Source organism: Corvus hawaiiensis, chromosome 6 (genome assembly GCF_020740725.1).
Source record: "Corvus hawaiiensis isolate bCorHaw1 chromosome 6, bCorHaw1.pri.cur, whole genome shotgun sequence".
NCBI classification, from domain to species: domain Eukaryota; kingdom Metazoa; phylum Chordata; class Aves; order Passeriformes; family Corvidae; genus Corvus; species Corvus hawaiiensis.
Window position 1 is genome coordinate 53,165,376 of NC_063218.1, and position 23,201 is coordinate 53,188,576.

General features: G+C 39.5%; 1 protein-coding gene across 9 annotated transcripts in view; it reads right to left on the bottom strand.

Annotated features, from left to right (window-relative positions):
- The window catches only part of DENND5A (DENN domain containing 5A), a 64,631-nt gene that overhangs the window by 20,104 nt on the left and 21,326 nt on the right, over positions 1 to 23,201 (bottom strand). For 5 of the 9 annotated variants that reach the window (XM_048306002.1, XM_048305999.1, XM_048306003.1 and 2 more), the window contains 7 exons: positions 17,133 to 17,320; positions 8,390 to 8,707; positions 6,829 to 7,044; positions 5,689 to 5,923; positions 5,136 to 5,286; positions 4,419 to 4,512; positions 1,262 to 1,393 (listed from right to left, as the gene is read on the bottom strand). In XM_048306002.1, the coding sequence (XP_048161959.1) occupies positions 1,262 to 1,393; positions 4,419 to 4,512; positions 5,136 to 5,286; positions 5,689 to 5,923; positions 6,829 to 7,044; positions 8,390 to 8,707; positions 17,133 to 17,320 (1,334 nt within the window). Of the gene's footprint in view, positions 1 to 1,261; positions 1,394 to 2,320; positions 2,429 to 4,418; positions 4,513 to 5,135; positions 5,287 to 5,688; positions 5,924 to 6,828; positions 7,045 to 8,389; positions 8,708 to 17,132; positions 17,321 to 23,201 lie in introns of all 9 variants that reach the window. The other 4 variants (XM_048305998.1, XM_048305995.1, XM_048305996.1 and 1 more) reach the window with 1 other exon arrangement.

Sequence of the window (23,201 nt, forward strand, 5' to 3'; positions counted from 1 at the left end):
CAAGCTGGGTGCCCAGCAGCAAGGCCAAGAAAACACAGGTCTTGGGTGGTTTTGAAGCCTGGTAAGTGCTGGATGCCCTCCCCAAGAGCTGGGCACTTTGTCCACCTCCTCCCAGGGGAGGTGAATGAGCCCAAGTGCTTCCAAGTAGCACGGGTATGTCATTCCTGGGAGATGCTGTTCTGCCAGAAGGACATTTAGATTAAACCAAACCCATTCTGGAGTGCACCTCTTGAGCTTCCCCAGGAGCCACAATCTCCTAAATTGTGCACAATTTCATACTGGTCAACAAAGCTTTCACCAGCTCTTAAAGTGCAGTCTTCCAGTCCTACTATATTCATCATACAGCCAACTGGAGGAAAAAATGGTGAGGGAATCAGTTCCACTCATCTCTTACACATTTTTTCATCTTTGTTCCTATTCTAGACTCGCTTTCAAATGAGTAATACTCCCTTAAGCACCTCTGCACCGTCTTGGTTGAGATGAAGTCCAAGTTAGTCCCTAGCTGCTTCTCCCCCTCACTCCCTCCAGCAATTTCTCACTGTGAAAGAGCCAAGTCTATCTTCAAGAATTTTCACCACCTAATGAACCCCTGTTAAGGGATGAGGATTATTTGGACAATTCCATAAAGTGACATCAGAAGTATAAGCACATATGAAATAGAGTTTTATAAAAAGTTGTAGATAATTGCTATAGTACCTCCACTGACTTCAGGCAAGAATGTGTCTATTTCATAATTATTCTCCTTGCTGTAATTTTATAAACATTAACATTTATTTCAGATTAATATGTTGTCAAACATATACTGGTGAAGTATGTCTACAAATTAATGCCAAATTTCTTTGTTCAGTGCTTAAAAACTTACACCTCAGAAATGTATTAATTCCTTTAGTTATGAGAAAAGCTGTTGTATTTTCACCACAACCCTCTATTTGGACTATTCACTCCTGTTGAATAGTAGTACTGTCTCATTAGTTATAACTGAAATGAGCTGTAATAGACTTGGTCAGCGGGATGGTAAAGACCCTTCAGAATATTCAATCTCTATCATAAATCTGCTTGATAAAGTTTCTGCTCTTTGCAGAATTTCTGAATACATTCTCTCTTCATTAATTTCTCACCACCATGCAAAAATCCTTACAGGGATAAAGCAGAAACAGATGGTAGAAAAGTGGGGGCGGGGGGGTTGGAACATACTGGATACAAAATGGTCCAGAAAGGATGGATATGAGGTGCAAGAGAGCAGAACTATTCTCTGTGTTACCTTATTTCGGCATTCCTTCAACAGGCCTTCTACAAACTTCCAGTTTGTTTGTGCAATTACTGACGGAGAGAGGTTAGAGAGTTTGGGCTGCCGAATGGTGCTGCCCAGATTCCTGGCTTCTTGGATGTACTTCTGGATTGGGGAAGAAAATGGACAAACACAGAAAAAAGTGTAAGTGAGACTCCTTGGCCAAGAGAAAAGGGTAAACTTATGTTTATAACACACACCACTGGAGTGAGGAGGAAAGGATCACATCCTCTTTCAGAAAAAGCCACTTTTTATATCCAGCATTATTTAGGGCTGAGACACTTGAAGTACTATTTCTCCAGAGGTCAAATCCCCATTTATATAGTCTATACAGTATGAGAACACACGTTGCTGTATTACAAAAACACAACACAAACTGCCAAGGATATTTAGATGCATAGAGATTCAACTACTCCCTCCACCACTGACAATTGTCTTCTTATTTTTTCATTTAAATGAAAATTTGCAAAAACTACCCAGACCAAGACTATTCAAGTGGCAGACTGGTCTATGTGGGGACTGCAAGCAAACTTTGCTCTTTCAGGAAGCAGCTGCAAAATGCAAATTATAACAACATCTCTCAGCTGTGAACCAGCTGCATTTTTCAGGAAAATAATTTCCTGAACCCACTCTACTCGAAAGAGCTCTTCTGCTCCTATTACTGCCATCAAGGAGTTGCCATTGTTTTCACCCCAGAGACAAGAGTGATATAACAAATATTTTGGAAGTCAGGTGATCACTGGTTGATTGGGGCACAGCTAACTGAGAATTAGTGATAGAGAGAAAGTCCTATACAGGCACTGATGGAATACTCAGGGTTAGTACATAGTTCAAATTAACAGGAAACCTCTCTAGCTTACATTGAAATAATGACCAACTGAGAAGTCAATGCATAGATTTGTCAAACATGACAGAGAGGGAAAACTCCACCTTCTCCACTGGCCTTGCACTAAAGAGCTATGATATATACATTTAATTATGCATCTTTATCCAGAACTATGATTACAGTCATATTGTGCGCATTGGACATACCAGATAATGCTCTGACACAGATTTTATAGAGGGCATGAAGGGCCAATCATGCTGGTCCCAGTCTAAACATAACTGCAACTGAAGCTCTGACATGGAAAAGTCCAGGTGCTGGCAGGATAAGGTGGTAGCAAAAAGCCAAGCAGATATAAAGTGAAAGTGGTAAGCACATATGAAGTAATAAAAGCAAGCATGCAAAACAGAAAAAGAAAAGAGTGAAGACATAATACAATGCAGAACTCCCAAGCATTCAACATAAAAATAAATTCGTAAGTAATGAATCTGAAAGGAAAAAAGAAAAGATGGTGTTAAATCAGTGGATTGGTGTAAACTCTGCCCTCCACTGGGCACTAATGTTTGCAATTGTCAAAAGTCTCAACTGCACAGATTTTTGTTGGCTGCCACAAAGCTTCAATTTGTTTAAAACTCCCAACGCTGCAGTTTGACACCTCCTGCCCAGCCTGACCCCAGGGTTCATCTCAGAAGAGCTCCCTCCCCACTCTCAAATTTACTGTGGAAATCTGAGGTTCACCCAGGAGAAGGGGTCAGCATTCAGTCACCATATGTCATCAAAAAGGTATAGCACAAACCTCTAAAACACCAGCACCACTACCACAGGCACTTGGTGCCCCCAGCTGAGCATGTATTTCAAAATATTTATTCCTCAGAAATTATTTGCCTTTTGCAACAAAATAACTCCTGTAGGAAATGAGCTTGTGAGGAATCAGTTAAAAAACAAAACAAACAAAAAACCCCAGAGACCAGAGGTAGAGTTTTGCCTTTCTAATTACTTAAGTGATAGCTCAGAAGTTTACATGCTTTAACAACTGTGTTGTTTAGCACAATAATGAGGTTAGAAATCTACTATTCATTTCTGTTACTTCTAAGTAAAAAGCACTTTAGAGTTATCTGAGCATATGGAACATGTCAAAGCCAGAAACTACTCGTAGAGGTTTTTTATTATGCAGACATTTTTCTGTTACATGGTTATGGATGACAGAGATGACAGTAAAATTCAACAAAATTTTAACAAACCAATAAGTAAATTCCAGAAATCAGTACACTATGAAGGCAATTAAAATTCATCACTACCATAAAAGAACAAACTGAACAAACACACTTGTGTTTCACAACACTATCCGAACAGACACAAGACTACTACTACTATAAAATTCAAAATCAAGCTTTTCTAAGGATATTTAACAAGGCAAGAGAATATTGTTTTCAATTAACAACGTGCACGTAAACAAAAGCAAAACTTTGGGGTTACTAAATAAACAAAAAAACTCTAATATTTTGAGCCACTGTTCTTGGAATTACCCATAAATCAACACCTGGTGTTAACAGTGTGCAGTCTGTACCATACGAATCAGAAACTGTACTGAAATTAGTTCACCCAGATCTTTCAAAACCACTTCACCACAAAGAATAACTGTGTCAGCTGCAGGAGCAGTGGTGAGAGATGTTTATCAGTTCAGAAGGTGGGTAAATCAGCATCAGACTGTGCTGTGTAAAAGCAGGCAGACACAAACGTGACAGTATGGAGGGGCTTCACATTCTCACCTTAGCAATGAGGTTGTCTGTCAGTTTGTCACCTTAAGACTTTTTTTATGGTCTACAGAAGACACTTAGGCAACTCCAAAAGGCAGTGCTCCTGATTTTAGGATGAAATTAATGCCTCTCTAGAGGTGGGTATCTTTCCTCCATCAAATACACAAAAGAAGCACAGGATGACTAAGTTATTTAGAGATGGGAAATAGATGGCTGAAAACTATTAATTCCCCTCTTCCCACTCATCCCCTTTAACAGAAAAAAAAAAAACCCCAGAACAAGTTGAAATCATGTGATTATATTTTCAGAGAACTCTCCTATATGTGGGATGAAATAATTTTGTCCTGAGAGGGGGCAAAAAATGACATAACTTTTATAATAAGAAAACTAAGTATTTTTGGTCTGCTACCTCATTTGTATTAAACACACTTAAGGGAGAGCAGACATGAACTGCAAGTAACTGTCTAGATATTTCATAAAGGTTGCAGAGTGTTTTTCAGGCCATTAGGAAAGAAAAAGAATCAGATCTCTAGAGCTGAGCAATTTTCACCTCTCTCTGGTCATTGTCCAGACGCAGGTGCTCTGTGTGCTGCTTCTGTCTGTCCTTCCGCCTCCACTGAGCAGGAGCGTTCCTCTTTGTCCACCTACACATGGGGGAATATCATTAACCAAATGTCAGGAGTCAGGTGAAGGTCAGAGGCAGTAAGAGGTTTCCAGTTTAGTCTATACTGAACATGTCGACATCAATTACATCAGCCAAACTGCAGCTGCAAATACACACAAAGAATCTCTGGAGAAGAATCCAGTATCAGGCAACCAAAATATTTTAGAGTATTAGATCACATACACTTGGTTTTTATTTTTCCTTTTTTTTTTTTTTACAATTCCAGGGACAATTTAAGCCTTGCCTCTCCTCCTTCAAAGTTTTTATAAGAAAATACCCTAAAATATTTGCTAGCTCCTACATGAGATCAAATAAGGGGATCTGCTTTTATATTGACAATAATTATAAGTAACTCAAAACACATCAACTATCATCTCAAACAGAAGATGGCTTTCTTAAGTAAATTTGCTTCAAGAAGCCCAGACTTGAAAAAAACCCCAGACATAGCAACAACCCCACCCCACACATCTCACCCACATCATCTGATCTGCTCCCACTTGAAGAAAACAAACCCAAAACTGACTTTGTTTTCTAATATCTCTGCCTTAGTGCCATTCTGTAGATCTTGCCAAGATTCAGCACCTGTTGTCTTAGCTTACTCACTTGTTGCTTGCTGGGCCAGTGGATAAAACGTCAGACTGAAGCTTAGGAAAAAATCCAAGCTCATATTTCCCTTGTCCAATTTTCATGTCCAGCAAGTGTGGGTGAACTGCAGTGTGATCTATTTTTGCCAGCCTTAATTCAATAGATTTCTCTGAAATAGTAAGTTAATATTTTTAAAGGTGTTTTAATCAGACATACCTATAATCACGTATCTTCAATTAAAAGCAGATGTCAAATTAAAGGAAGAGGTGGAAGGTTCTTACTGATCAAAGAATGCCACCAAAAGGAGAAAAATGTTTATCTTCCTAAGCTCAAACATCTTTCACACACAGAGAGTGCAGGAACACGCTGAGTTCTACTTTACATTAATTTCATTTCACATCTCAACTTCATAGCAAACATTTAGTCCTCAACTTAAGCTCTACAGCTCTGCTATTTTGATCTTTTTTTTTTTTGAGGTTTCAATGCATGAATCATTACTTAATGTAATGTTTACAGCAAACAGCACTGACCAGTTGCACTAATTGTCAAGCAAGTGCCTCGTGGCTCTTACCAGCCTCATCAATGGTTGTGCACTTTTGATACATAGATGTGCGCAGAGTCGGAGTCCTGACATTCAGCAGCCTAATTTTATCCACCCTAGAATCAAAAACTCTCAAAACAGGGTCTTTGTCATCTTCATCATGGCACATAATCTTGTTGTCAATAAAGGATGCAAACATTTGGGTCTCCAGGAATCTCGAGAGGAAAGGCAAGTAAGGTTCAGGCTGGTCGGACAAGAAAGAAGCCTAAGACACAAGAAGAGATAAAAGTCTTTGGGGGTCTGCAAAGAGAGAGAGAGACACATCCAGCAGAAGCACCAATTTTTCTGATCAAGGACATATGAGAGTGCTTTGGTGCCACTTAAAGCCTGGTTTTAATATGCACATCAATTCCATCCCCAAAACAGGCAGTCTATATGAAATTTTCAGCATCGGGACAATCACTTAGTATATAGCACAATAATTAGTACACTGTGATTTTGGCATTTCTTTCATCTGCTACAAATTTCGAGAGAATCCCAGCAAACCACACCAACAGTACTGCAGGTGTGCACATTTGGTACTTCTGGCTGGGCTCACAGCTTGTGAAGTTGTTGGGAATCTTTTCATACAGTTTGGTGGGAATCAGATGAGTGTTTTAGCAGACAGTGCTGCAACATCATCCTCACCCATGTGAACTCTCCCACAGACAAATACCTCATCTCCAGCAAAGAAAACAGTGCAAAAACTATGTTTCTCTACAAAAGAGCTAGGAATACATTTGGTACACATGTACATAAGCATTATTTGGGGTCACGACTTCATTCATTAACATTTTTGGCAATTCCTCTGGTTAAAAGGCAGTTTCCACCAGTAATATTTAACCTTTCTGTAGAGGTTAGCCCTAAAGTGAGGCTTTCTAAGCTATTTTTCTAGAGCAAGCTGTATTTTTCTACAGTATCCTTAAAAGAGTATCTTTATCTCTCCAAGTTTGTATTTGTATATATTTTTCTACATAATATCTAAGACATGACTTTTTTTGGGAACACTGAAATTTAAGGAAGAAATTACCATTTTGACAGCACTGTTTTCCATTTGATGGCCCACTATACAAAGCCTCATGTTTGAACACTGTTTCACCTCTTATGTTGACCTATCTTATTACAACTTACTTTATCAAAGTTTTGCATCTGCTCTCTGTTTGTAAACCAGGATTCCTTGTCCTGACTGGGCTGAATGACAAACACTTCATAATCTGCAAACATTTGTGTGAAGCGGTTGGCAAAAACTTCCCGAATCTGAATGTTCAGCTGGTAAATCTTGAATTCTTCTTCATCACACTGAATTTTAAGATCTTTTTTGCTACTGGTCTCCTCTCGCACCTCCAGCTGAAAAAGGAAGGGAAAACACAAATAATTTGTATTGATGCTTTGTCAGGTATTCCAGGCATACAAGATTTTAATCTGCCATTCAGCTGCTACTCTTCAAGTCAACATTTCAATAGGGAAAAAATATTTCCTGTTTCAACCATTGCAATAAAACAGCAAAATCAAAAAAAAATCTAGACAGAAACCTTTGCCTAGAGAATTTTAGTTTTCATAATAAACCAAAACTTACTTCAGTGCTGTTTGCACTGGAGATATTTTAAATTTTAAAAGGGTAAATAACAACCATATATATGCCCATGCATGTCACAGACTTAATTTACTTTCTTTTACCCTTCAATCACCTGCATAGGCTTTTTAGAGGATCTTACTACCCCTAAAAACTTGCATATTAGGCAAATCCATACCTGGTGTCAAACAAGTCCAGGTTTAGTACTGTTAAATACAGAGCAGCTTTCAAATGAAGACAGAAATGCACAGTAACAAGAAGCTGTGCATGTCTAGTAGTCAATTCCCTGTAGCCTAAGCCCTTAGCAGTGTAACTCACAATTCACCACTACACATCTCAGAGCAATCTTTAAGAAAAGAAAATGCATTTTCAGTTAAGATGTAGGCTAAATTTTATGAAAAAAGCAGTAAGATTGAGATATTCAATTCATAGGGGGAGAAAAAAAAAAATCACCAACATTGACAGCCTTCATTCCACAAAGGCTCAAAAAACCCACAGGGGTCTTTCGGGTAGTATATTTTATGCACAAAGGGCCACAGTTTAGTTTTTGTTTCACAATTCTTATCACTCAAAAAACCAAATCAGGGTCACCATGAGCTGTGCATGTCCACTTGCTGGGAATCAGACACTCGTGCACTGTACAGCGCTAACCAGAAAAAAGCATCACAGTATCCCTATGGCAAATATATTACATAGGAGCAAAATTATATATAAATTCTACATAGAATGAAAAAGATATCTATAGAACCCAAGACTGGATGCAAACTTCAGGACTATCTAGATGTCAATTTTAGCCGTATAAGTCATTAAAAAGTGGTGCTAACTTAGAGTAGATCTTAAAACCAAAAATAAACAAGGCGAAGTGCTGTTTTTAAATACATTATCTTGGCAAAGAAACACTTGGAAAATAGCAAAGGTTTTCCTAGATGCTGCAGGGTTAAATCCCATTCCCTCTCTTCCCTAAGCTTGTCCTTGTCTCTACAGGTGTTCACAAGCTTTGTGAACAGGCTGACAAAAAGTTCTTCCTAGTGAAGACAGACAAACAGCATCTTTGGACCATGACTTGAGACCATCTGCCACTGCAGGACCAGAGAGAGTGCAGATCATTTCATATCTTACCTTTTCTAGACTCACACCTGTTCTTTTAACAAGTGCTTGGAGTCTTGCAATAGTCTCATTCTCCTTTAGCAGCTCATAGGAATTCAGAGGTGATCCTGCTATGTTCCCATTTCTTTTATCAGAAACCAGGTCACATGCTCTGAGGCTCTTCATCTTGGAGGCACTTTCACTGCAGTGCAGGTTTCCCTCAGGTGGAATTCCAAAAGCCATCAATATCTCTGAAATTTCCTGAATGAACTCAAGTTTATTTGGAAACTGGGGTAGGTCTTCTGGCAGCTCGATGAAATGGTTGTCTACATCCACAAAGCACAGGTTAGCCTGGGATTTAATTTAAAACAGGACACCATTACAACATCACTAAGCACATTATTAATCTTTGGGATTTGTGCTTATTTAAAGATTCAAATACATTTGCATATGTTTGCTTATTTTGTAAGACAGACTTGCCCCAAATATAACTGAACTGGTTGGTTGGCTTTGAAGAATACAACACAAGACTTGTAATTCCAGATCTTTTAAGGAGGTAGCTGAGAAAGAAGACTCATTTTAAAGATATTTGCTATGTACGAAATAGATTATAACATAAATTAGGTACATATGTGTGACTTTAGTCATACATGTACAGCTAAATTTTAACTACAGGATATCTGCAATTCTATTTTTGACATGTTTTTATGTAAGCAGGTGACTGCTTGTTGCTAAGATTATCAGTCCACTTCTCTAAAAGATTTAGCAAATTCCAATCTAAAAGGTGCGCTGATACTGCAAAAGTGCAACGAAGTTTTCTCTTTTTTTGTAAGCAACCTGACAACTAAGGCAATTCTTTGAATGAACAAGTTCGTTTCCAAGGGGAAAAATGAAACTAACTAGTTTCCATTCTGTTTCTCTGTTCCAACCTCCAACTGCTTTACAACCAAAAAGGACCAAGCTGGGGCAAAGAAAAAGAGAAGAAAAACCACCTATGTGGCTTCCACAGCAAGATCAAAAGAAGCTCTGCATCTTTCAAGGTTTACCTCACTCTTCATTTGGCAAGGGGGAAGGTTCCTCTTTTGGCTTCTGCATTACAAAATCTGTATCTAATGGTTTCAAGACATTACATAACTACACACATCACAGCAAGAACCCAAATCATGTGTGAAATCCGCCTGGCAAGTTAAGAACAGAGAAGTAACTTTGCTCTTCTCTAGAAGCATTTCAGTTTTTCCTCACTGCAGAATTAACATGGACTGTCACTATTCTGTTTAACTTTCTTTATACAAAATTCACTCAGATTATGGGGTACTTTCAACATAAATGCATTGCATTATTCTAGGCGCCACACCTGAACTCAGGTCACACTACAGCTTTGCAGCAAAAATATTTATCAGGTCTATGAGAACTAACAGATCTCCAGTTATTTCCAGTATATTTACTATGATTCACTAAGTGCAGAAGGATGGAAGTACCACCACAATCTAATTGGAAAGAAAGAATTAGAAGAGTTCAACCTCACACAGAATGAATGGTGAATGATCCCAGAAATCAGAGCCACAAACAGTAAGGATAAAGGAGTTCTGGTAGGAATTTGCTGGGGGACTGACTACAGGTAGACTAGAATAAGCTCTGCCTGTCAAGACCTGTCCCATTAAAGTAAACTGTTGTGAAAACATACATTTAGTACTTGTGACAGGTTTCTACAAAACAGAGTTAGGGTGTCAATTGTCCTTAAAACACAAATATCTTATTGAGCTTCAACATTTAAATTGAAAAAAGAATTCTTAAAGCAGAACTCTACTGGACATACTGCACTAGCTTGCATAGTACTAGTCCAATTCATGCTCTGCTACATTACCCATAGTTACAAAGGCAAGCTTCACTCCAGTTCTCTATTTCCTAATGTTATAACATTTTAATGTGGGGATTGATTTCTTATGCTCAAAGGAATGCATATAAAACAGTTTAATATGTCTTGTATAGGTTCGTTACTGGAAATTAAATCACAAATTGAACTAGGTGTTGCAAAAGAATCCAAGGTCAATGAGGAGAATTAACACATTGATTCTCAAACAGTTTCTAGTGCACCTTAGAAAAAGTTTTTCTTTTTATGCAGGGCAGGTGTGATTGCTGAAATTTCCCTAATATCAGCACTGCTCCAAGGCAGCAGATGGTGTGTGTGCCCACCAAGCAAGGCAGCCATGGCTGGGCTGGGAATGCACTCTGTGTGCTCCTGGTTCCCATTCAGACAAGCACTCAAAGGGGCATCGTGTGCACAACAATTCTCGTGCTTCAAGCAAGCACCTGAATTCAGGAGCTTCAGGACTCCCACTATACCCATGGCTCTGTGACAATCAGAAGTCAAGTCAGCTGGTATTTGTCAGAAACACTGTAAGCACTTCAAGACAGGAGAGAAATAAAGCTTTGAAATCAAGCACAATGCCTACCAATCAGTGCTGAGAGAGAAACAAAAAGCATTGAATTTGCCTCAAGCAGTCTGCAAAATGGCAAGACAGACTCAATAAGAAACTCTTCAAACAGTTTAATTGTATTACTTCCTTTTACAACTTTTTTTAATTGATGCCATTCAACTTTCCTTCCTTTTTGGATCAGATTCTGCAAAAAACATCACTCTTGGTTAATAAGCTTGGTTGTACCCACAAAGCACTTGGCCAAAAAGGAATCAAACATTAACCTCACCAATGCAGAAATTCTCATCTTCCCACTGAAATGAAACTTCTTGCCAATGGAAGAAAAAGCCAAATTTAATGCTTGCTAAAATTGCGTATAAATATCTGGGCTAACACCTGGTTAATTCTTCCAATAGGTGAATTTCCCTTCTGCAGGGTTCCTCTCTAAGAGCAATACACACAATTTAAACACTCTGAGCTACTAATCGTGCAACTTGTTATTACATCTCCCAGAAACTGGCCTGTATGGAAACATTAAAGTCAGTGTGCAGCAATACTCTAAATAGAGTGTAAAGAATATTTTCAGGGACACTTTGTAGTTATCTAGTGCCTGGTTAACAACACATAAAATAAGAGGACTACCCAGAGCAGCATAAGCAAAGCTTCCATACACAACTTTAGCCTCTCTTAACTCAGGGAAGCTGAGGTCATCCTCAAGAACTGCATACACACTTCTGAAAAGGCCATGTTCATCAGGGAAACATGGGAACCTGTTTCCCTGGCAATGGCAAAAACATCTTACTGCACAAGCCCTTCCAGAGGTACCAAAACAACATTTTTCTGTAAAAATGAAATCTGAAATAAATAGACCACCAGGAGCAGACATCAGAACAGTAAATATCACTATGTTGCTACACTATAGATCCAACAGAATGGAATACCAGCAAGGATAGAGGGGTCCCCTCCTTAAAAACTAAGAAAAATTACAATGCACTTATTATTTATGAAATCATGGTCATCCAAAGCATTTTGCATGCTAGGAACTGGGCAAGTAAAATAGAGGAGAATAAAGCAGAAAAATAAAGGAGTTCTTTGGCCACAAGGGTTTAGTTATTTTGTCTCTGGAGGCAGCACAGTTGAGTGGGCTGTGAACAGCTGACAGCTCTGTATGCGGATACACAGAGTATTATTTTACAAACACAACACTAAAATGACAGAAAGACAAGATACTTGGCAACATGTGTAAGGGATATAACTGAAAGAGCATCCTTAAGTTAGTTGCTTGGTACTTTAGGTCTCTAGAACAGTCAAATATTCTTTTATTTGTTGCTCAGATATCAGTCTTCTGATCAAAAGAAAACCCCAAAACAATTACACACCACTTCACTTCAATAGCAGATTGTCACAAGAGAGGACACATTACATCATCTACAATAAAATGTTCTCCTGAGACACTACACTATGGAACAAGGATGTCACATCCTAATTTTAAAACCTGTCCTTCCCATAAACTTTTATCATACCAAGTAACAGGGTGTCCAGGTGAAAGTCTTACAAACCTCAGAAATATGGATCTAAGCAAATAAGTGTGCATCTATCTGCTGCCAGTGCCTGGTTCCTTGAAGCCAACAGCACCACTTTCCATGGGGTTAGTGGGGTCTGGACTACACCCACCCATTCCAAAGCTGAAGGACAATTGCAATTGTTCAGTTTGACCTCAAGGACAATAAGGGCCAAACCCCACACAGATCTAGCAGGGCCTGCATCAAGCCCATATCCTTCCTTTCAGCTCTGTTCAAAAGCACAGAAGGAAATGATTTAGGTTCTGCTTGAATATGGCACTGAAAGACTAAACCCTATTCATCTACAACCTGTACAGTCTTCGTGCATTTGGCCCAACCTTGCAAATGACCACCCACTTCACACAACACACAGAGAACACGGATGCACAGCTTTAGACACACGTGGCTGACTTGTGGGAAGTGTGTCTACAGTGGTCCTGAATTCTGAAGGATGCTCTTGTGCCACTCCTGCAAGCAAATGGTGACCTTTGGCACTTATTCTCAGCACTGCTGTGCTTCATGCCAACCCAGAATTTGTGACTGAGAACAGCTTACAGCTCAAAGCCATTGCAGCTTTCAGGAGCTCCCCAGGTAGCTGTTCACGCTGGAGTACAAGAAAATATAAAACTGAGGTCTGTCAATAAATTTGCAGTACTATCAAAGATCAAACTACCAGCAGGTAGCCTGAGAATGCATACAAAGCAGTGATTATCTTTAAATAATTATCTTGGTCTAACGTGTTAGCATCAGGATGAAAAAAAGCTTCTCAGGAGACCTTTCTTATCTTCTGAAACAACATACAAAAATAAAAACCCACAGAATTTGTTCAGGTTTAACATTGAATCATATCCTTTTAACAGTTGAAATAAAAACACTGAGAATATATATAATCTGTTTTATACTGGCAGAGAAAATGCATTTTAGGTTTTAAAGTCTTTAAACTCTTCTAAAAGGAAAAGCTATTGCCCAAGACCCTTGGGATCACTTCATTAAAAACAGGCTTTTTAACGAGATACTACTTTGTTTGATTTCACCAGTGCTGGAAACTCAGCATTGCTTATTTCCACTGAAAATAATTTCAATTTCTACCATTCTCCTAAATTAGAGTGGCAAGATACACATGCAAATCCTGCAACATGAAACGGTCTGGATTAACTTGCTCATTTAAACTGTATTTCTATAGCACTGCAGAAGTTCGTTTAGAAGGAAATGCGAAGACACATCAAAAAAACCAATCTTACTTTAGTACTTGCTAGGTTTGTGATCTGCGAATAAGCTGCTAAAACCACTTCTACTGATCAGTTTCACTGATAAACAAACCACACTTTTGCCAGCAACACCTGGAACAGCTACATGTCCTTCTCTTCCCCTCTGACACCTGTAGCACCTTATCCTAGCACGGCTTCTCCAATGCCCTCCCCTTCTTTTCTGGGTTCCTCACAAGCCTCTGATGCAGCTGCCAGGGAAACCACAAGGATGCTCATGCACACACAGAGCCCTCAGCAAAGCAGCAACACCTATGAGAACAAGCACTCTACTGCTGACATGCACAAGAAGCTCAACTCCACACCAAACCTCAGCATTTCCTACTTTTACTGGGCTACAGAGAGTCAGGTCTTCAGGGCATTTGTGGTCTTCAATGAATTCTCCATCAGGAACTGTTTTCTGATGTTCCCAAGGGATAACCTAAAATTGAATTTTGTACTAACACAACTTTTTTGTTGAAGATTTTAATAATCATCTGCCACAAGCATGAACTTCTAGGCTACAGCTGGGTTTCCACGCTCATATGGTAAAGCATTCCCTGGAAGCACCAGATGTGACCCAAATATGGGAGGCTGCCACCAAAACAAGCCTTATGTGTGCAAGACTTACACCAAACCAAACCTAACTGAGTTGGGACAGACTGTATTTTCACATTATTAGCCTAATAGTATTAGCCTAAAACACTTTGAGCAAGACAAATTAGTCTTTTTCAAACTTCATTATAAAACCACAATGAAGAAGTCTATACTGAGGTATCCATGCTGTGCTAGACAGCAGTATTCTTTTCTTCCACAATGCCCTTCAACTGAGAAGCACTAACTAGATTTTCTCTCAAAGCTCACCTCTTTGGCCCCTGCCTAAATCAGATATTGCTTTCTTTAACAGCAGCTGTCCCACACATCCATGTAAATAGATTAGGAACAGAAATGCAGCTTAGGCAGTTTCAAGACAAAGAAAAAAAATTTTTGGCAGAACTCAGAATAAATTACAACACAGATCAGCTCTTTGTACACCCTTTGTGATAAGTGAGGAAAATTCTGATATCAGGAGCCTACAGGAGTTCCTCATATAACCCTGATGAGTTCATAAAGGTTGATATACATTCCAAACTTTAGAGATAAGCAATGTTAATATCCCCTCTGATACTGATGATAAATTTGTCCTTATTGAAGTACAAATAATGGAATCTATATGCCCTCTTCTACTGTTCTACAATAGCACATTATTCACATTCCTTGGCAGTTTTTGTTTGTTCTTCTATGGGGGTTTGCTTGGGTTTCTTTTTTGGTTAGCTGGGTTTTTTTAAGCAAACTCCCTACCATGAAAACCTCAATAGTGAGCTCCTGTTCTTCCCAGTCTACTTAACCTCTTGAATAAACAAATCTATTGGTATAGGATAACTTTATAGTTATTCACTAAGAGACTGTTGACTCCAGTCTGTTTCTGTGCCATAGCTACATCTCCAGCCTGCAATGCAAAGGACTTCAACAGCTCACCAGAAACCTTACCCAGAACCAAGGGGATTTCTCAGACTAAGTCAAACTCAACCTGTACAAAGTTTTAAAAGCTCACTCTTCAAATAAGTAAGAGAAAAGCTGAAGCTTCAGGACAAGGAAGTCTTGCAGCAAATTCCACCACATGGGCACATTGCTGCTGCTTTCTGTCCTGTCTGTCCTCCCCTCCCAGACAATTCTCATCTCTGTAAGATACTATCAAAAATCTACTCCTCCACCCTCATAAAAGGCTACCTGTAAAACAAAATGCAAATTGAGGTGTCAGATTACTTTTTAATAGTACTTGGATTTCATTTCAAACATCTAAAAATAGATCAACTGCCTTACTTTAAATCTCCAAAATAAGCCGATAAATCTCTTCAAAAACTATTTACCTTTTAAATAATTGAAGAATCTATTTGAAATTAAAATAGGTTCATTTATTTGGACGTATTACAGCAATTTTAAAATGAGGAAGTTCTTTACAAAAGGAAGACAGTCTTTCAGAAGCTTGTGGTAACAGTGAAAACATCCATGGTGCATATTAACATGCATATCCACACATGCATTTTATTTCATCAGCTATTCTCTCTAAAAAGTGTACTAACCATATTAATTAGGCCTGTCAGTACAGCCAAAATTCTGAAAAAATAGTAAACCAAAGCAATAGACTGTTGTTTTCATGGCAAGAACATACAATACTCTGTTATTAATTATGCCAGTGGGGGGAAAAAAAAAAAGAGGGAGACAATAAAGAAATCAAGATATTAAACAGTTTAGTTTTCATAGAAAAAAATAACACAGTTTGGAAAAAAAAAAGTTTTACTTTGAACTTGCCAGGAAAAACAAATGAAAACTACCAGCATATGGATTTGAGAAAAAGAGCAATGTTGGCATGGAGACCAGACTGGAGGTTCACAAAAATATCTTGTCTTTAATTTCACGCAGCTTTTTTAAAAAGGAAGGGTTTTTTGTGTCAAGCTATGCTGCAGCACTGCCTGATAATGAAAACAAAAACCACCACCACAAAACCCTGTGCCTGCCACGCTTCTGCTTTCCCAGAAATGCAAATAGTAATAGAAGAAAACCCACAGTCAGAGAAAAAGGCAGAGGTTAGAGAATTCTACCAGGGCCAGTAAGTAGGGTGTTTCCCATGATTTACACAGTTCCTCCCCTGCAAAGTTACACCTACAAGTAAGCAGGGGCCAGACATTTCCTCTGCTGCCTTGGGCAGTGCTCACCTTAGGCACCTTTGGTCCCCTGATCCTCACAACCAGCTCTTAAACTCTCTTGGCGCATCCCTACAAGGGGTGTTTGTGAAGTGAACAGGGGGACAAAATAAATAAAAACAACCTCTAAGCAGTCTAGACATAGTCCCAGCCCCATGTATGAGTTGCAGAACCTTTACAGACCATTTCCTTCTCCTTTACACAGGGGCTGCTGCTCCCAGGGCTCCTCAGCACTACCCCAGCAAGGAGAAGTTTACTCAAGAACACGCTGACGTTTTGCTGCAGACTGAAGCAGGCGTGCTAGGAGAAAATCTGAAATGGTTTTGTGCAGACACCTGTGGCAGGCTGGGTCCATGCAAGCCAACCTCAAGGGAGAAATCCAGTGCAGGGAAACCCAGCCTAATCCCACAGAGCCAGGAACCAGAAGAGTGCTGACGTCAGTCGAGTTCTGCTCACTCACCACCACAACCTTTTGGCCACACCTGGGGAATTCACACTGCACTTCCTTGCACTTCCTAGCATTACGAGGCTAATTTTTGCAGCACAAAAATGTTCCTTCTGTAACTCCAGTGCATCAATTCCTGTAAAATTACAGTTGAATTCTATCAGAGCATACAATTTCAAGAGCAGGGCTCTATCTATTTCACCGGATTTTTGTCAGCATCTCCAAGAAATAAAGACCTATCCCAAACCAGAGCCAGCAAGAACTTGACAATGGCTGTTAAAATTTGTACTTGTGTTTTGACTCATTTCTTACTTCCCTCACAGTCATGGACAACATTTAATCAATCAAGACAAGCTCTTCTCACCTCTTGAGGAAGTTCCAGCTTAGACCTATCATCCAGTCCATTAGAGTGCAAGCCCATGAGGTAAGGGACAGGAGCATCTAGAAAATGAAGGAGGGATGCTGGAAGGATAGGAACATACACATGCTGCCACTGAAATGGAAACATTAGTGCTGTGATGGTCTCTGCCACTGTCATCAGCCTCTGATAATCTGAAAAAGAACAAGAAAATTAAAATTTTTTTCACAAATACTTTTAAGTAAATGAATTTAAATTAAAGAAATGAAAACTTGCTTGAGAACAGAAACCACAAAACCCAGTACTAGCTGAGTGGCATCATAATGAAAACCCAGACCTGCACACCCAGCACATTTTGCTGAAACAACAAAGAGAGCTCAACCCAAAGTAGGTCATTCGACAAGTCATATGGAAATGAGCAAATTGAGCCTTAATGCATGCTAAGTCACTTTCTGCTACCTATACCAGGGTCACCAGGAACACCAGTTTGAATACAGAAGCAGTACTGTAATCAGCTAAGAAACACGTCAGAAATAATTTCTTTTCTCTGTGCTCAGGGCTTTCTATGGAAGCCTTGGATGAAACCCAAGGCATCTGGTATCTCTCAGATAAACATTTTTTAAAGGAGTGTTTAAATGTCTATAAAGCATGCTGTATAGCAGCCAACCCAACAGTGTGACTGAAATAACTATGCAGAAAATGAAAAGGATCGGCTTCCTTTAGCCTTTGCAGTGTACGACCAAAGCCTCAGTTCAATGTAAAAACAACTCATGTCCTCCTAGAACTCAGGAGCAGTGTTAAATGTCCTGTGCAACACACTAAGAGATCTTTTTAATTAGCACTTGTGGCTAGAGCAGTTCACACTGCTGGGCCAGCATCTCACCCTCCTCATCTGTAACTACAGAGTCATCTCTAAGGGTTTTTGAAATCCTATAAAAGGGAAGGCAACACCAGATGTGTGTTCCAATACAGCTGCTGAAACACCCTGACTGCTTTCCAGCTGCCAGGCTGGAAAGGGTATAAAACACACACACAACCAGGGCAATTCCTACCTTCAGTCGGGCTATAAATATAGCACAAGCTGGAGACATAAGATGCCTTTTCATGATACTGCAACAATATCCAATTCCAGCCAGGAAAGGGGAGGGAATAGGAGGAAGGCAAAAAGTCAGTAAGTAACCTTCATTAGGGTGTGGGGTACGTATGCCTTCTCCTTTCATGTTCATAAAACTATAGACACTGTGGAACTGGAAAAGACACTTGAATGGACAGGCTCAGGTGCTGAGGTTTCTGAAGCTGTATACGATGTCACAGAGGGCAGATGAAAACCGCAAGAATAACATTTATTCTAAACACTCTAGAGTTAAGCTTAACTGTGCACTTCCCAAGGCTATGGCTTTAATTCTATCCTTTAGCCAGCCTCCACTCAGACTTCAAACAGCAGAAGAAAAAGGGCCAAGAAATTCAATTCCTGACATTTGTGATTAACTTTGATTGGGGACCAAGTTGCAGAGTTTGGGGTCTGCAAAGAGCCCCACAACCCAACAGGAACTCAGCAAAGGTTTTGCTAACATCACTTGCAATTCTGCAACTTAGGCTTTTGATTTTTAATTTTCATATCAAGCTGAGCTGGTGGAAAAGGTTATTGCATGGACCTACCTGTCACTGCCTCACAGCAGACCTACAAAGGAGGAGCCTTAAACCAAAACAGATGAGAACAGCTTACACAGGTCACAGTTTTTGCCAAAAGTTTATTTGGACTGAAACACCAATGAACATCACCGGCAACACTCTCCTATTCTGCCTGGACACCAGCTTCTGCCTACAGATCTACGTATGGGTTTGCAGCTTTAATCACAGCCTGACTGCAAAGAAGTGATGAATTAATGATAAGCTTTGGGAAGAAGAAGATTTTATTCCATATCCTATCTTCTTCAGTTTTAAAAGGAACTTTAAATGTAGCCATAGATACACAAACATTCCAGCTGGTTTGCATTCAGCTTGTTTATCTCCAAGAACAAGCCTTAGAATAGAAACAGTGTTTTCCTACTACACAAAACCCCCTGTCTAATCCTGCTGGATGATTTAAATACGACTTCCCCCGCTGTCATTAAGCTAACTTCAGTATTAGCCTTTCAAATTAATTACAAAGTAACATCAATAGTTCAGAATTTCTATCCACTGGGCAGCCATCCTGCCACGGAGCTATCTGCAAATGCAGCTCTCTGATGCTGGATATTCACATGGCTTAAGCTATTCCCAACTATTTGGCCTGCCCAGTTGCAGCCTGCAAGTAACAGTGACTGCATTCTGCTGTTGGCAAAAGGCAAGAAGCCTGCAAATATAAACCCAAATAACTCCTATGTTTTCTTAAGTTATACCTATCCTGAGAGGGTACAGAGGGGTTTTTGGGTTTAAAGAGGCAAGCAGCACAGCTCTCGTACCAAAGAACTACAGAAGATTTAAAAATAACAACAACAAAAAGATTAAAAGAGCGAAGAAGTGTTTCAGCAGTGCTGTTGCTGTTGTCCTTGAAACCAATGTGCTTTTTCTGGTGTCAACAATACGATCTCCTAGCCTTGTATTGTACACAAGCACTGGTAGGGAAATAATGACACATGACTAGGGCACTGTTAGATGGGAAAGTGCTTGACTGATTACTGTGCAAGGAAAAGAAAATCCACTATTTTTTTAATAAGGCTACTTAAGAACACAGAAGAAGCATGATCTGTTATTCTAACCAATTGCTATAGATAAAATACATTATCTGTAAAAGTGTGTATGAGAAATTACACAGTAGTATTTATCTGTAAAAGATTTTTAAAAAAAAAGAAATTGAGATGTTCTGTGCCTGGAAAAAGAGGAACAGGATGGGAAGAAGGTGGCAGCTCTAAGAACCATAATTCCACCTCTGCATTTTCACATTCTACCAGAGAGAAGTCTGTCAAGTGCCTACAGAAATCCTCTGACTCAGCCAAATGTAAAACAATTACATGATCACATTTTGGAACATTTTTTCCTTTTAATCTTCCTACTTCATGGATCACAGTGAAATACTGTTGCATTTGTCAAGTAACACACAAGCAACTTCAAAAAACCCTGTAACTGCAGTAAGAACCAACTGTGGTTAGTAGAAACAGTGGGGTGAAGCATCTCCTATCCTGTGTCTGACAAGGGGATTCAAGCAGCAAGGTTCCTAAATCAGTGGAGGCATAACAAGAAAGTGTCCTATGTAAGAGATCAGAGTTAGGCAGCACAGGAATAATACTACAAAGAAATGAAACTAATACTTTATATACTTTATAAATTTATAATTTTAAACAACTGAAACAAAGACGGGCAGGAGAGATTCAAAGACAAAGCAGAAAAAAACCCCCATATTTGTACTGTAAAATGGCAGCAGACAGCTGCCACCCAGAAAATAAAACTGTCCAAGATCATGGTCTGTGGCAGCAGTGCATTACGTTTCTCCTTTTTTTTGTTTTGAGCTGTTTAGAAAAATCACCTCCAAGCAGATTTCACAGCTATCTTAACTCAGTACACACTTTTCAGAAGAGCTCTAGGTGCTCTCTGAGATAAGGAATAAGTCTATTTCTCAGTTACAAGAGTAACATAAATTGCAAGAATGCAAACCAGCTCCCACAGAATATCTGGCAAGGGCACTTCCCACAGGCCTCCAACACCACTTACTCTTTCCAGAGTTCCTCAGCACTGGCTCAGCACTTGCAGCAGCCTCAGATTCTTCCCCCTCTTACAGGCACTTCATGCCTTTAACAGTTTTCCAAATGGTAGACAGGTCTCTCAACAGGACAATCAAATTGAGGCATTCATTCCCTACACCTGACTTACAGCAATACAAAATACAAAAGGCTGTGCCAACATCGTGGGACAAAAGAAGAATTTCCAGAAGCATCAAGTCAGAAACATGTCAAAGGAATCTCAAACCAAAACACTTTCACTGCCAAGTGAAGTTACTCCTACTCCAAGGATTGACTGAAACTTAAAACACTAAAAAAATTTGTTTCAAAAAGGATTGCACTCGGCAACAAATTCATGGAGAATCATCAACATATAATTATGAAAAGGTTTGGGTTGGAAGGGACCTCAAGATCATCTGGTTCCACCAGACCTCCAAGAGGTTTGGGGTTTGGTTTTTATTTTGGTGGTGTTTCTTTATTTTGTGTGTTTGTTGTTGGGGTGTTTTTTCAAGTAAATCTTACAAATCTGCTGATCCTGACACATACTGTTCTAAATCTAAATCCACCCAATGAGTATCATAATCTCATCTGACCTAGGCGAACAAGAAATTATCTCAATCACCTCAGCTGTCATGGGTTTGAGCACTAGGAGATTTAGCAAACTCAAAGGACATTAGAAAACTTCGTATTTATATTCTGAAGGACAACCTAGACCTCACACTGGTGCACATGCAAGAACATGAAAAAGCCTTTACAAAAGTAAAGCAATTTCTGATTCCCCTTAGAACTGAGTGCACTATCACCTGTATCTCCATTCGACATTTCCTGTTTCACAAACAGCAAAAACCAGATGTTACTCAACCATACGGAAGAAACAGCAGAATATATTACGAGCATATTCCAGTTGAAAAGAACAACTACAAGAGCAAACAAACAAAAACAAAACAGCACAGGGATGAAATCCCTCAGAAAGACTTTAAGAGAAGCTACATTTCAAAAAAAATTGGCTGCTATTACTGAGAAGGCACTGCTGCAGGCAGTTCACTCAACCTGAGGGTCAAAAGTCAGCAAACAAATAACTAAAATTCTTTTTCTACTGAAGAAAGATTTTTTCAGCCAAAAACCAAGGTGAGATCTTGACAGAGACAAGACACCTCCATAAGGTACAACACAGCCCAACTCAGCCAGAGCTCGGGGTGAGGCAGGGAAACAGCGGACAGAAACTGTCCTAACTGATCCCTCATCCCTCTGAACTCCAAATGTCTGTGCCTGCAAACAAGAAACTCAATTGTTCCAGGGCTATTTTAAGATTCTTTAATTTGCCACTTATCAGACACCTGGAAAGGGCCCAAGACAGAAAGCTGAACCTACTAAAAGGACTTGGAAAGAGAAGCCAGAATACAGTAGACGAGCCCAGAAGTGAGCTGAGCTCCAGCCTGGGACAAAAGAGCACTCCTAAGGCAATAGCCTGGAAAGAGAACCAGGAGCACTGTTCCCACATGGCGATGCACACATGGCTTTTCTGCAGAGCTTCCAACCCACCATGATTCCACAGGCACTGCTACAGGACAACACAACCACACTCTTCTTCAGATGAAAGAGCTGATGTTTGATCCTCCACTGGTGGGACACAGGTATCCATATAAACACACTCTCCCTCAATCTCAAATATATGAACATCTTATCTGTTTCTGGGGAAACCACAAAAGCTTGTCTGCTAGGCAAGTATTTCTAGATTTGCTATGAACAATAAGTAGAGCAATTTGGTTTTTAAATCCAAGAGAGTAACCACTACAGAGTTCAGTGAGTTTTTTTGACTGCATCTGAATTACTGCACAGTTTTTCTCTTGCAGTTCACAGTGTCTATACAATGAAACAACTGCGATGTAACACCCTGCTGCCATTACACACTTTTAATCACCCTGACTGTACACACAAATCCATCCTTGGCTTTAGTGTATGCACAGATCTTAACACACTTAACACAAAATCTGTATTTCATGCTTGGAGAAAGTTGCTGGTAACTGCAGGTTATCTTTTGTAAACAGTTACCATTTGTGTTCTACATATTTCAGCGACAGCTCAAGGGAAGAAAACACCAAAAACAAATTTCAAAAACACCATGGATTAGCCCTGGTTTTGTGTTGGGGTCTTTTAGACTTCCTAACCATTACTATAAAGCAGTGTTCAAAATGCAGGCTGTCTGTTTAAACCACACCATTCAGAATGGGTGAGTCTGGACTAATCCTAGTCATCTTGGGACAAAAAAAAAAAAAGTAGAGAAATTATATTCTGGCATAATTCCACACACTCTGTGTTAGAGCAACAGGATGCAGAGTAAGAAGGCCAGTATCCACAAATTTCAACACAGAAAATA